This window comes from Rhinopithecus roxellana, chromosome 4, assembly GCF_007565055.1.
Source record: "Rhinopithecus roxellana isolate Shanxi Qingling chromosome 4, ASM756505v1, whole genome shotgun sequence".
Lineage (NCBI taxonomy): Eukaryota > Metazoa > Chordata > Mammalia > Primates > Cercopithecidae > Rhinopithecus > Rhinopithecus roxellana.
The window spans coordinates 25,103,460-25,116,969 of NC_044552.1; the positions used below are offsets into that span (position 1 = coordinate 25,103,460).

Sequence of the window (13,510 nt, forward strand, 5' to 3'; positions counted from 1 at the left end):
AGCATAAAGGGTTGTGAATGGGTTGAAAAGGTAAGGATGTCATCATGCAACCTGTGTTGGGAAAAGAGCATTCTGGGCTTAATTCTAAACTAACTCTCCCTTTCTCTCGCTCTCCACCACCCCGCCCCCTCCCCGCCTCCCGTTGTTAACATCTCGCTTTTTCGACATATTTCTCAAGTACAAATTTCTGCATCTCACTTGCCCTATCCTACGATAGTCTTCTTCTGTCTTTTGTGTGTATTTTTTCTCTTTTTTGATCTGTCCCTGTAATTGGCCCACTGTGGTTTTTGTTTTGGTTTTCCATGTTTAATGTGATTTTTATCCTATCTTTATCTCCCGTTTTCTCTCTCTCCTCATCTTTTCGTCCATCACTGAACCATCTCCTCTCTCTGCCAAGTTAGAGGAGGCGGGAAAAAACCTCTAAATAACTCTCTTTTCTCTCTCCCCTCTCCTCCCCTCCCCTCCCCTCTCCCCCTTTTCCTCGCCTCTACTCCAGTCTTCTGGTTTCAGACGGACCCTTTAACTTAAGTTCCCTAGTTTCCCCCGGGAGATGTGGCCAAGAACCACTCTGTCGGGGCGGAACGACATCCGGTAACGCCCCTCACAGTTCACTTCCGCCCTCCACCTGCGACTCTGCTTGCGCCATTTCCTCCAGCCTGGAGTGTCTCCGCCCTTCCCGCCTCCCGTCTCCGAGCTTCTTAAACACAGGCCTTGGGCCTACAGCTCTGGGGGTACTTGGGGGGGCGGGGGCAGGTCTGATGAGTAACCCCTCCCCCCAGGTTCCAGAGGAAGAAGCCTCCACATCTGTCTGCCGGGTACATGATATTCAATTTCTAGATCATTATTGGAGATTATCTGTGACTTTTTAAAACTCAGATTTATGCTGATAAAAATTTTCCCCATCCGGCCCTGTTGGGTTTTTTTAAAGTTCTTTGTTAAAAATTAAAAATTTAACTGGGCTCCTGAGCCTTAAACCAATTATTTACCCTTTTCTCGAATTTTACATTAAAAAAATTAAATCTCTGATTTATCACCCCCTCAAAAAAATTTTTTTTTTCGAATCTATCATCTGATAAAAGATCAGGGTTAGGATAGGCCTCATCTCTTGCTGAAGATATTAGAAAAAAACGGAACCAAAGGGAGAAACAACAGGGGATGTCAGAGATGGAGAGAGAAGGACCAGCCAAGGCCGAAGTCCTGACTGCTGCCTTTTTTCCTTCCTCAGGCCAAGAGTTCCATGGCCTCCACTTCCCGCCGCCAACGCCGAGAACGTCGCTTCCGTCGTTACTTGTCTGCAGGACGGCTGGTCCGGGCCCAGGCCCTCCTCCAGCGACACCCAGGCCTCGATGTAGATGCTGGGCAGCCCCCACCACTGCACCGGGCCTGTGCCCGCCACTGATGCCCCTGCCCTGTGCCTGCTGCTTCGGCTCGGGGCTGACCCTGCCCACCAGGACCGCCATGGGGACACGGCACTGCATGCTGCTGCCCGCCAAGGCCCAGATGGTGAGTCTGCTCAGTGGGGAACAAGGTCATAAGCAACTGACCAGACCTGAAATGAAAGCCAACCAATAGTTGAGAATTAAGCTACTTATTTGGTCATCATGACCTAGGGAAGGAGTTAACCAAGTTGGCATGTGGCTGTCATTTGTGCCTTTACATTCCTGAGCTACCATTGTCTGAAGAACCCAACATTCCCCAAACAGCAACTGGTCTTCAAATTTCACATCTGTTTAGATTAGTAGCTACTTTGTTTCTTTTTTTTTTTTTTTTTTGAGACGGAGTCTCGCTCTGTCGCCCAGGCTGGAGTGCAGTGGCACAGATCTCGGCTCACTGCAAGCTCCGCCTCCCAGGTTCATGCCATTCTCCTGCCTCAGCCTCCCAAGTAGCTGGGACTACAGGCGCCCGCCGCCACACCCGGCTAATTTTTTGTATTTTTAGTAGAGACGGGTTTTCACCGTGTTAGCCGGGATGGTCCCGATCTCCTGACCTTGTGATCCGCCCGCCTCGTCCTCCCAAAGTGCTGGGATTACAGGTGGGAGCCACCATGCCCGGCTGCTACTTTGTTTCTTGACGGATTGTTTGCTTGTAGCCAAAAAGTAGCATAGAAGGTAGGTTCTGGAGTTAGACTGCCTGGATTCAAACCCCAGCGCCAAATCTCAGCTCCACACTTCATAGCTATGTATTCTTGGACAGGTTACTTGAGGCTTAGTTTGCCGATGTGTAAATATTAAAATAATAACAACCTTTGTATGTGCCAGGCATTTCTCATAAAGTAACACATTTAATCCTCACAACAATCTTAGGAGGTGAGTACTGATATTATCCCCCATTTCCCAGCTAAGGAAACAGGGCATAGATAAGTCATTTGCCAAAGTTACAGTTATTCACTGGTAGAGCAGAGATTATAACCCAGATGGACTAGATAGAGTGTCCATGCTTTTAACAGCTACATTATCCTGTGTTAGACATTATAGCATTGTACCTTGATTGTGCCCATGTTCAAAGTACCCATGTTGTGCTATATATGTTTTGAGAATCAACTGACATAGTACATAATTAGAGTACCTGGCACACACAGTAAGCACTTGGTAGATGCTGGCGATTGTTGTTCCTGGTTTTTTTGTTTGTTTGTTTTTATGGAGTTTCTGTCTTGCCCAGGCTAGAATGCAATGGTGCGATCCTGGCTCACTGCAGTCTCTACCTCCCGGGTTCAAGTGATTCTCATGCCTCAACCTTCCAAGTAGCTGGGATTACAGGCGTGTGCCACCACGTCCGGCTAATTTTTATGTTTTTAGTAGAGATGGGTTTTCGCCACATTGGACAGGCCGGTCTCGATCGCCTGACCTCAGGTGATCCACCAACCTCAGCCTCTCAAAGTGCTGGGATTACAGGCGTGAGCCACCACGCCTAGCCTTGTTCCTGTTTTTATTATCAGCAGGTCCATACTCCCTTACCCACAATTCTAAACTCAAAAACACTGAGAACCGAACATTTTTCATCAGGCTGCCACCAAAATTCATTTGGTGACAGAAAACTAATCTGAACTAAAGTAAGACTTATCTATGATTTATTCTTATCCTACTGATGTCAATATTCATACATTTCCCTGCAGAAACACTCATGTGTTTGGTTCTTGGGGCTACCCAGGCCCTCCTGGGCTACCTAATATACAGTGAGTATACTTTTAGGTCAGCCCTATCAAGTCCCAAAATCATTTGAATTCTGCAAAACTTTTGGCACTTGAAGGATTCAGATGGGGAACCTGGTGATATTGTAATAGTGGTGGAGGCTGGGCGCAGTGGCTCACGCCTGTAATCCCAGCACTTTGGGAGGTCGAGGAAAGCAGATCACGAGGTCAGAGTTCGAGACCAGCCTGGCCAACGTAGTGAAACGCCTGTCTATACTAAAAATACAAAAATTAGCCAGGCATGGTGGCGCACACCTGTAGTCTCAGCTACTTGGGAGGCTGAGGCAGGAGAATTACTTGAACCTGGGAGGCAGAGTTGTGGTGAGCCGAGATCACACGACTGCATTCCAGCTTGGGTGACAGAGTGAGACTCTGTCTCAAAAAAAAAAAGAAAAAAATAGTGGTGGAAGCAGCTCTTTATAGGTAGAGCCCCGCTTACTAGAATAAAAGGTGAAACCTTCTTTCCCCATCTAGAGATTTCCTTCTGGAGTAAGAACATTAGAGGAAAACCTCTAGATCTGATGAACAACCCTAACATCCCCCAGCTCAAGTATAGACCGAAGGCCCCTCCCACAAAACCTCCCCCAAATGGTCAAAAACCCCCCTATTTAAAAATGTCCTTTAACATACACGAGATAGGCTAACATATTCAGATTTGTTTCTTGTTGTTGTTTTTACTTAAAATAGAGTAGGTTTACCAAGTGCAGGCATCTAACTTGACAGCTCATATTGTAAGAGGCAGGACCCTGGAAGGCAAAAGAGCAGATTACCCCGAGGCAGACCTGCATCCAGACCCCAGCTCTGCCATCGACAGGGACATGCAGCTTACCTCTGTGAGCCCAATTTGCCTCACAAAAATGGGAGTTTTGTTTTGTTTTGTTTTGAGACGGAGTTTCGTTCTTGTTGCCCAGGCTAGAGTGCAATGGTGTAATTTCGGCCCACCACAACCTCTGCTTCCTGGGTTCAAGAGATTCTCCTGCCTCAGCCTCCCGAGTAGCTGGGATTACAGGCATGTGCCATCACGCCCAGCTAATTTTGTATTTTTAGCAGAGATAGGGTTTCTCTGTGTTGGTCAGTCTGGTCTCAAACTCCCAACCTCAGGTGACCCGCCAGCCTCAGCCTCCCAAAGTGCTGCAATTACAGGCGTGAGCCACCGCACTCAGCCAAAATGCCCCTGATAGTATGGTAGGGATTTCCTTTATTGTTTGTTTGTTGTTTGTTTTGAGGCGGGGTCTCATTCTGTCTCCCAGGCTGGAGTGCAGTGGTGCAATCTTGGCTCACTGCAGCCTCTACCTCATGGGCTCAAGCAGTCCTCACACCTCAGCCTCCCTAGTAGCTGGAACTACAAGCACACACCACCATGCCCAGCTAATTTTTTGTATTTTTGGTAGAGACTGTTTTGCTATGTCATTCAGGCTGTTCTCCAACTCCTGAGTTCAAGCAGTCTGCCCACCTCAGCTTCCCAAAGTGCTGGGACTAGAGGCATGAGCCACCATGCCCACCTCTATTGTATTGAATTTTAAGAAGCTGGTAAGACTGATATCCCATTTACAGATGAGGAAAGCAGGGCCCAGAAGGTTTGGGAACTTGTCTGAAATCTCACATCTCTCAGGTCATTGTCTTCCAGAGGGGGACCCAAGCTCAGTGCCTTCACTCCCAAACCCTGGTGGCTTCTCTGGCCTTATTTACTCCTGGTACCCTGCCAGCCCTGCCACCAGATGGCCTTCTAACTCCTTGGTTGAAAGACCCATCTCATTCGGCTTCCAGCTTCCTTTTTTTTTGAGATAGAGTCTTGCTCTGTCACCCAGGCTGGAGTGCAGTGGCATGATCTCGGCTCACTACAACCTCTGCTTCCTGGGTTCAAGCAATTCTCCTGCCTCAGCCTCCCAAGTAGCTGAGATTACAGGCACTCACCACCATGCCCAGCTAATTTTTTATTTTTATTTATTAATTTTTTTATTTTTATTTATTTATTTTTGAGACAGAGTCTCCCTCTGTCCCCCAGGCTGGAGTGTAGTGGCAGTATCTTGACTCACTGCAACCTCCACCTCCCGGGTTCAAGTGATTCTCCTTCCTTAGCCTCCTGAGTAGCCAGGACTACAGGAGCCTGCCACCACGCCTGGCTCATTTTTGTATTTTTAATAGAGATGAGGTTTCAACATGTTGGCCAGACTGGTCTCGAACTCCTGACCTCAGGTGATCCACCTGCCTCGGCCTCCCAAAGTGCTGGGATTAGAGGTGTGAGCCACCATGCCCAACCTAATTTTTGTATTTTTAGTAGAGAAGGGGTTTCTTTTTTTTTTCTCGAGACAAAGTCTCGCTCTGTTGCCCAGGCTGGAGTGCAGTGGCGGCGCGATATCAGCTCACTGCAAGCTCCGCCTCCCAGGTTCACGCCATTCTCCTGCCTCAGCCTCCCAAGTAGCTGGGACTACAGGCGCCCGCCACCACACCCAGCTAATTTTTTGTATTTTTTAGTAGAGACGGGTTTTCACCATGTTAGCCAGGATGGTCTCAATCTCCTGACCTCGTGATCTGCCTGCCTCAGCCTCCCAAAGTGCTGGGATTACAGGCGTGAGCCACCACACCCGGCCAAGATGGAGTTTCAACATGTTGGCCAGGCTGGTCTCAAACTCCTGACCTCAAGCGATCTGCCCACCTCAGCTCACCATAATGTTGGGATTATAGGTGTGAGCCACCATGCTCATCCCACAGAAGGGTTTTTGTTTTTGTTTTTGTTTTTTGTTTTGTTTTGTTTGAAAAAGAGTCTCACTCTGTTGCCCAGACTGGAGTGCAGTGGCACAGTCTCGGCTCACTGCAACCTCCACCTCCCAGGTTCAAGAGATTCTCCTGCCTCAGCCTCCCAAGTAGCTGGGACCCGCCACCACGCCCAGCTAATTTTTGTATTTTTAGCAGACATGGGGTTTCACCGTGTTAGCCAGGATGGTCTTGATCTCTTGACCTTGTGATCCACCCGCCTCAGCCTCCCAAAGTGTTGGGACTACAGGCATGAGCGACCGCGCCTGGCCAAAATGTTTTTTATGTTTATTTTTCTTAGTATGAAACTCCAGTGTATTAAAGAGCATTGGGAGCGGTTGATCTGGTAAATAGCTATAAAGGGGGCATTTCTTTTTTTTTAGGGGGGGGTGGGGGGATGGAGTCTCATTCTGTTGCCCAGACTGGAGTGCTGGGATTACAGGCATGAGCCACCGCGCCCGGCCTGAAGGGGGCATTTTTAATACTGGAGAAAGGTGAACTATTTTTTTTTTTTCCAAGACAGAGTCTTGCTGTGTCACCAGGCTGGAGTGCAGTGGCACAATCTCAGCTTGCTACAACCTCCACTTCCCGGGTTCAAGTGATTCTCCTGCCTCAGCCTCCTGAGTAGCTGGGATTACAGGCATCCACCACCACGTCAGGCTAATTTTTGTATTTTTAGTAGAGACGGGGTTTCACCATCTTGGCCAGACTGGTCTTGAACTCCTGACCTCATGATCCACCCACCTCGGGCTCCCAAAGTGCTGGGATTACAGGTGTGAGCCACTGCGTCCGGCCGAGTTTTTTAATTTCTAAAAATAAAAATAAGTGTACATTTAAAGTAGTAGAAGAAAATGCAGAGAATGTTTTATAATCTTTTTTTTTTTTTTAAATCTGCATGTCTCTTTTATTTCCATTAGAAAAATATTATCTATATTAAATTTTGGTCCACTTTCTTCTCCTTGACCTCAAATTTAAACACTTAAATTTTACTCAAGAAAGAGCAGAATCCCATACCTAACATGAAAACTAAATCGTTCACATCATTAGTTTGAATTAGATATGTTCTTGATTATTTCTCAGGAATAATTACTCTTCTTTCCTACCTGTTATTTCTCTTTTATTTATTGAGTAACTATGTAATGGGTATCTCTTTCCTATATTCAGTAATACAGGCGTAATTTAAAACAGCAACTGGATTCCTTCTCTAATCTTCAATTCATGTTCAACTCTCCCTATTATATGGTATTTCCATAATAACTTCAGATATTTTCATCAAGCTCACACTGTCATCAATTGTGAAAATTAAAAGGTTAATTAAGATGTTACATTGTAAAATTGTAAAAATTAAAATGTTAACAAGTCCAGACTACAAAGCACTGGCCCACTTATAGTGATGCTGTTGTCAGCGGTCCTTGGACAGCTACTGCTTCAATTTCAATTCGACTACCTTTGGGCAAAGCAGCAACTTGGTAAGCAGCTCTAGCAGGAAAATTACTCTTGAAATACTGTTTGTAGATTTCATTGACAGTATTGAAGTCATTTATGTCAGCCAGAAGAACAGTTGTTTTCACCACATTAGTGAAGTCACAGCCTGCAGCTTTCAGAATTTCACCCATGTTGTTAAGAGCTTGTTTAGCTTCTTCTGCTGCCCCTCCTGACACAAGTTGTCCACTTGAAGTGTCCATGCCTATCTGTCCTGAAATGTAAATGGTCCTGTCGACTAACACAGCTTGACTGTAGGGTCCAATGGCCCCTGGAGCTTTCGCAGGTGCTGATCACCCTTTTGATCAAGGACGACTGGCTAAGTCTTCCCTCTTGCAGCCCCTTCAGGAGAAGCGTTTTATAATCTTAAAATAGAGCCTTCCTAAGAGTGAAATAAAATAAAAAGTCAGAAAATAATATATTGATGCAGATTTAACTACATGAAAATTTTAGGCTGGGTGCGGATCACTTGAGCCAGATCTAGGCAGATCACTTGAGCCAGGAGTTCAAGACCAGCCTGAACAACACAGTGAGACCTGGTCTCTACAAAAAATACAAAATTAGCCAGGCATGGTGGTACGTGGCTGTAGTCCTGTAGTCCCAGATACTCAGGACGCTGAGGTGGGAGGATCGCTTGAGCCCAGGTAGGGCAGAGTTTCCAGTGAGCAAGACCATGCCACTGCACTGCAGCCTGGGCAACAGGGCGAGACCTTGTCTCAAAAAGAAAAAGTTTTTTTAAAGACAGATAGAAGAAAATGTTTGCAATATGTATAACATATACAGTGTACAAAACCCTCATATCAATATGTGTAATTTCCAAAGAAAAAGTAGATAAAGAATATGAGCAATTCATTCACAAAAAAAAATACAGATAGCCAAAAGACATGAAAGAGAAACAAACATCATTAATAAAATTTTTTTAATCTATCCAACTGGCAAAATTAAAAGGGTTGATGATACTCAATTTTGGTAAAGGAAGACACAGGCACCCTTGTATACTGGCACAAACTTATTCAGAGCAGTTTGGCAAAATTGCACATGTTCTTTGACTCAGAAATTCCACTTATGAAAATCTACCCCCCCAGAAAGACTGTAACGAGTCAACAAAGATACTCATGAGGCTGAACATTTTTGGAAACAAAGTCTATCGATATTGGGGTAAGGAGATTTGTTTTGTACACACAGTGGAACACTATACAGTCATCAAAAAGTATGAGGTAGACTGTATATATTCCTGTGGAAAAAATATAAATGAGATGTTAAAGAAGCAAGTTGCCAAGCAATATTTGTAGATATGTGTCATATGTATGCTTTTATGTACACCAAGACAGGACTGGAAGGGATCACAGTACGCTGTTAATAGTCATCGAATTTGTTCTTCCTTCTTTAAAAAGAAAATTTCAACTTAATTATATCCCTTTCACATTAAAATGTCAAATAAAATTGGGGGGGAAAGCCACCTACAGCCCCACCACCCATAGGCTAGAATTTTTACATATTTTTTGCCAGTCTATCTTTTTTCTTTTTTTCTTTTCTTTTTTTTTTTTTTTTTTTTTTGAGACGGAGTCTCCCTTTGTTGCCCAGGTTGGAGTGCAATGGCACAATCTCAGCTCACTGCAACCTCTGCCTTCCAGGTTCAAGTGATTCTCCTGACTCAGCCTCCCAAATAGCTGGGATTACAGGCACGTGCTACCATGCCTGGTTAATTTTTGTAATTTTAGTAGAGACGGGGTTTCACCATGTTAGCCAGGCTGGTCTCGAATTCCTGACCTCAGGTGATCCACCCGCCTTGGCCTCCAAAGTGCTGGGATTACAGGCCATGAGCCACCACACCCGGCCTTTTTTTTTTCCCAACCATAGGATTTGGTCTCTTGTTTTAGATAGTTATGATCTGATCCTCTCTGCTGCTTTTTTTTTTTTTTTTTTGAGACAGAGTCTCACCCTGTCGCCCAGGCTGGAGTGCAGTGGCACAATCTCAGCTCACTGCAACCTCCGCCTCCCAGGTTCAAGCAATTCTCTCCTCAGCCTCCCGAGTAGCTGGGATTACAGGCACTGGCCAGCACGCGTGGCTAATATATATATATGTGTGTGTGTGTGTGTGTGTGTGTATATATATATATATATATATTTTTTTTTTTTTTAGTAAAGATGGGGTTTCACCATCTTGGCCAGGCTGATCTTGAACTCCTGACCTTGTGATCCACCCCACTCAGCCTCCCAAAGTGCTGGGATTACAGGTGTGAGCCACCATGCCCAGCCAGATCTGATCCTCTCTACGGTTTTGTAGCCAGCTGTTTTCAAACACATGCCTCAGTTGTAGTGGCTGTTTAATATTATGTTTTTATAGTTGGAGGCCCTACTCCTTAAAACCTATGAATGTAAACCTCCCATGCAAGCCTGAGCACCCACTACACTCACACCTGCAGTGAGCTCAGGTGGGGAACATGCGAATGAAAGACAGGACCAGGTACTCCCTGGGTGGGATAAGTTGAGAGGGTCTGTGACAGGTCACAGCAGCACTAGGGAGAAGTGCCCCCACTCTCCCCTCACCCTGATGTTATTTGGGTAGGGATGGTGGGCCTTGACCAGCCACAGCTGGGCCGTTCTGTCTTCTTGCCTTCCTGGCCTTGCCTTCCCCTATTCCAGCTTTCTGCCAGGTAAACAGTACTTTCCAGCACTACCGAATAAAGATTTAAGGACTGCTGGTCCATTTCCTCTTACCCCGGGGAAAGAAAGTAGGTCCACAGGAAGGAAGGCTGTCTCCCTCCCCTTCTTCTATCCCCCAAGTGAAAGAGGTGGTTGGCGGCCACAGTAGGTGGGCCTGGCCAGGGCGCCTGGGCTGGCAGTGAAGGAAGCAGCACGGCACTCAGCTAACCTTGGGCCAGATACAGCAAGGTTGGGACTGAAGAAAAGGGGAGCTCAGGAACGTCGGTTCCTCTCCTGTTTTCTCTCAGCCCATGGGTGAGACCCTCTGTCACACTCCACTCCTTTTCCCCTGCCCTAGGTCAGCAGTCATTTGGAAAGAACTTGCTCTGCTGCGGCCACATTCTGTGGCTCATACTTGTTGCCGGTTCACCTCCCCACCCCTCTCCCAGCATCCCCTGGTAAGGCTGACTGAGAGAAATTCCCCTGAAAACATTTATTTTACTCAGTTTATTGATAAGTGATAATAAAAGATAAGTATTACGTATTTGTGTATTATTAATGGCCCAGAGTAGGGCGTTCAGATATTTTCCAAGTCTCATATATATGGTTTCAAATGAGAAAATAAGGGATTTATATAGTGACAGTATTTTTAAGTGAAAAGTGGAATGCATAGTCAAAGAATTTTGGCACTGCCTTGGTGGCTGGAGGCAGGTCAGAAAATGTCAGTTGGCATGGTAGAACTTCTGGGACACTGAAATAGTTGGTGGAGACACAAGTGATAATTTTTTTTTTTTTTTTTTTTTTTTTTTTGAGACAGAGTCTTGCTCTGTCCTCCAGGCTGGAGTGCAGTGGTGTGTTCTCGGCTCACGGCAAGCTCCACCTCCCAGATTCACGCCATTCTCCTGCCTCAGCCTCCTGAGTAGCTGGGACTATAGGTGCCCACCACCACACCTGGCTAATTTTTTGTATTTTTTAGTAGAGATGGGATTCACCGTGTTAGCCAGGATAGTCTTGATATCCTGACCTCGTGCTCTGCCCACCTCAGCCTCCCAAAGTGCTGGGATAACAGGCATGAGCCACCGCGCCCAGCCAAGAATATTTTAAACTACCACACTTATCATGCATGTGGTAAACGGTCAGTCTTTATTTATCAGTGATGGTTATTTCCTGATACCCAGGAGGCATACATGTGGGCCACCCTTCCATTGCTTTAAGACCAAGGGAGTGAGTGACCAGCAGGATTCAAGATGGCAGCTTTGCCGAGGCGCGGGAGTCCCAGCTAACGTCTGCTTCCTGCTCTCCCACCAACAGCCTACACCGATTTCTTCCTCCCGCTGCTAAGCCGCTGTCCCTCCGCCATGGGAATAAAGAATAAGGATGGGGAAACCCCTGGCCAAATTTTGGGCTGGGGACCCCCCTGGGATTCTGCTGAAGAGGAGGAAGAAGATGATGCCTCCAAGGAGCGGGAATGGAGGCAGAAGCTCCAGGGTGAGCTGGAGGACGAGTGGCAGGAAGTCATGGGGAGGTTTGAAGGTGAGAAGTCCACTGCTATCCACAGCTGCCCTTCCCCGCTGGCCGCTTTCCATCTGCATGAATGCATCACACTAGGCTCCTCTGCCTCCTTCTCTGTGTTTCCCTGCCTCTTGGGGTCCATCACCTTCTCACAGCCTCTCTCCAACTACCCCCATCCCACCCTCCCAAACAGGTGATGCCTCCCATGAGACCCAGGAACCTGAGTCCTTCTCAGCCTGGTCAGATCGCCTGGCCCGGGAACATGCCCAGAAGTGCCAGCAGCAGCAGCGAGAAGCAGAGGGATCCTGTCGACCCCCACGGGCTGAGGGCTCCAGTCAGAGCTGGCGACAGCAGGAGGAGGAGCAGCGGCTCTTCAGAGAGCGAGCCCGGGCCAAGGAGGAAGAACTGCGTGAGAGCCGAGCCAGGAGGGCACAGGAGGCTCTAGGGGACCGAGAACCCAAGCCAGCCAGGGCTGGGCCCAGGGCAGAGCACCCCAGAGGAGCGGGGAGGGGCAGCCTCTGGCGATTTGGTGATGTGCCCTGGCCCTGCCCTGGGGGAGGGGACCCAGAGGCCATGGCTGCAGCCCTGGTGGCCAGGGGCCCCCCTTTGGAGGAACAGGGGGCTCTGAGGAGGTACTTGAGGGTCCAGCAGGTCCGCTGGCACCCTGACCGCTTCCTGCAGCGATTCCGAAGCCAGATTGAGACCTGGGAGCTGGGCCGTGTGATGGGAGCGGTGACAGCCCTTTCTCAGGCCCTGAATCGCCATGCAGAGGCCCTCAAGTGACCCTAGGGAAGAAGCAAGAAACTTCGGGGCTGCAGCCTCAGGATGAGGCAGAAGGAAGGGTAAGGGAAAGGATGGGGACCACAAGGAAGAGCCAGGTGCTGCTCAGCAGAGGATATGGGTGGGAGCGAAACTTGTAACAAGTAGGGGTGGGGAGTGCGGGCCGCCACCACTGCTCTTTGACTCTGCCGTTTCCTAATAAGACCTGGTTCCACATCTCACTCCCAGTGTCTCCTCTGTCTTTTTCCATTGCTGTGGTTTTCATCACCCATGACATCTCCTTTCCCGCCCCGCCTGCTGAAACCCACAGCTCCCACACACCTGCAACACACACACACACACGCTAATGCGGGCTCTCAGCTGGAGGCAAGAAGCCTCTGCATGCCCCCGCAGTTCAGCCCTAAGAAGGCCCAGTTTGCCGTGCAGTCTCACTCCGCTCCCTACACTGGAGTCTTGTCCACCCTGCAGTCTGTGGCTGGAGAAATAGATGCGAACAGAGGCAAAAAGGGGAACAAAACCAGTTTCCCTCCCCTCCCTGGCTCCCCAAGCTGAACCACATCCTCCTCCCCACTTAACACCCCCTTCCCCCAACACAGGGCTTTCCCTTTGCTGAGTCACTGAATGAACGAATTGGGGGCAGCCGGGGCTGGGGGGCCATGAGGAGGCTGGGGGAGGATGGGGAATACAAGTAGAATGGCTGGAGGAAGAGCCCTGTGGGGGAGTGGAATTTCAGTTGCTAAAATTAGGAGCAGAGGAAGGAGGTGGAAAGAGCAAAATTATGTAACCTGGGTTGTCTGTTCTTGGGCAACTGGAGCTCCACACCCAAGGCCAGCCATGCCGCTGGCTCCATCCGTCTCTGCCCTCTAGCTTGTCAGTTGTATCTCTCTTCCTTCAGGACCCCATCTTCATCTCTGCCATTCAGCTTCTGCCCCATCCTAAACCTGAGTTCATCTCTAGGGCAGCCCAGGCATGGCCTTCCCTCTTGGAAAAGGCCTTCCTTTTCCAAGAATCAGTAGTTGAAGTCCTGAGGGGTAGAGGGAGAGTCTGGGATTCCCACGGACAAGAGAGGGGGGCTCCGTGGAAACTAAGATAGGAAATGACAGACCAGACCCCACTACCATTGCCCAGGACGCAACTGGGAACTCGGCA

The 13,510-nt window shown here is 48.0% G+C and overlaps 1 protein-coding gene and 1 pseudogene across 2 annotated transcripts; one reads left to right on the forward strand and one right to left on the reverse strand.

The window, feature by feature from the left end:
• The first annotated feature begins 643 nt into the window (after positions 1-643).
• NFKBIL1 (NFKB inhibitor like 1) lies at positions 644-12,582 on the forward strand. Its single transcript, XM_010362743.2, is given in 5 exon segments — positions 644-815; positions 1,226-1,396; positions 1,398-1,503; positions 11,381-11,602; positions 11,775-12,582. Coding segments are annotated over 5 exon segments (1,146 nt in total). The 5' UTR covers positions 644-758; the 3' UTR covers positions 12,365-12,582.
• Positions 6,815-8,790, reverse strand: LOC104661927 (annotated as a pseudogene). The gene is made up of 2 exons (XR_747908.2): positions 8,776-8,790; positions 6,815-7,765 (listed from the first exon to the last, which is right to left on the reverse strand). The product of XR_747908.2 is annotated as a 2-iminobutanoate/2-iminopropanoate deaminase pseudogene (transcript).
• Positions 12,583-13,510: the final 928 nt, after the last annotated feature.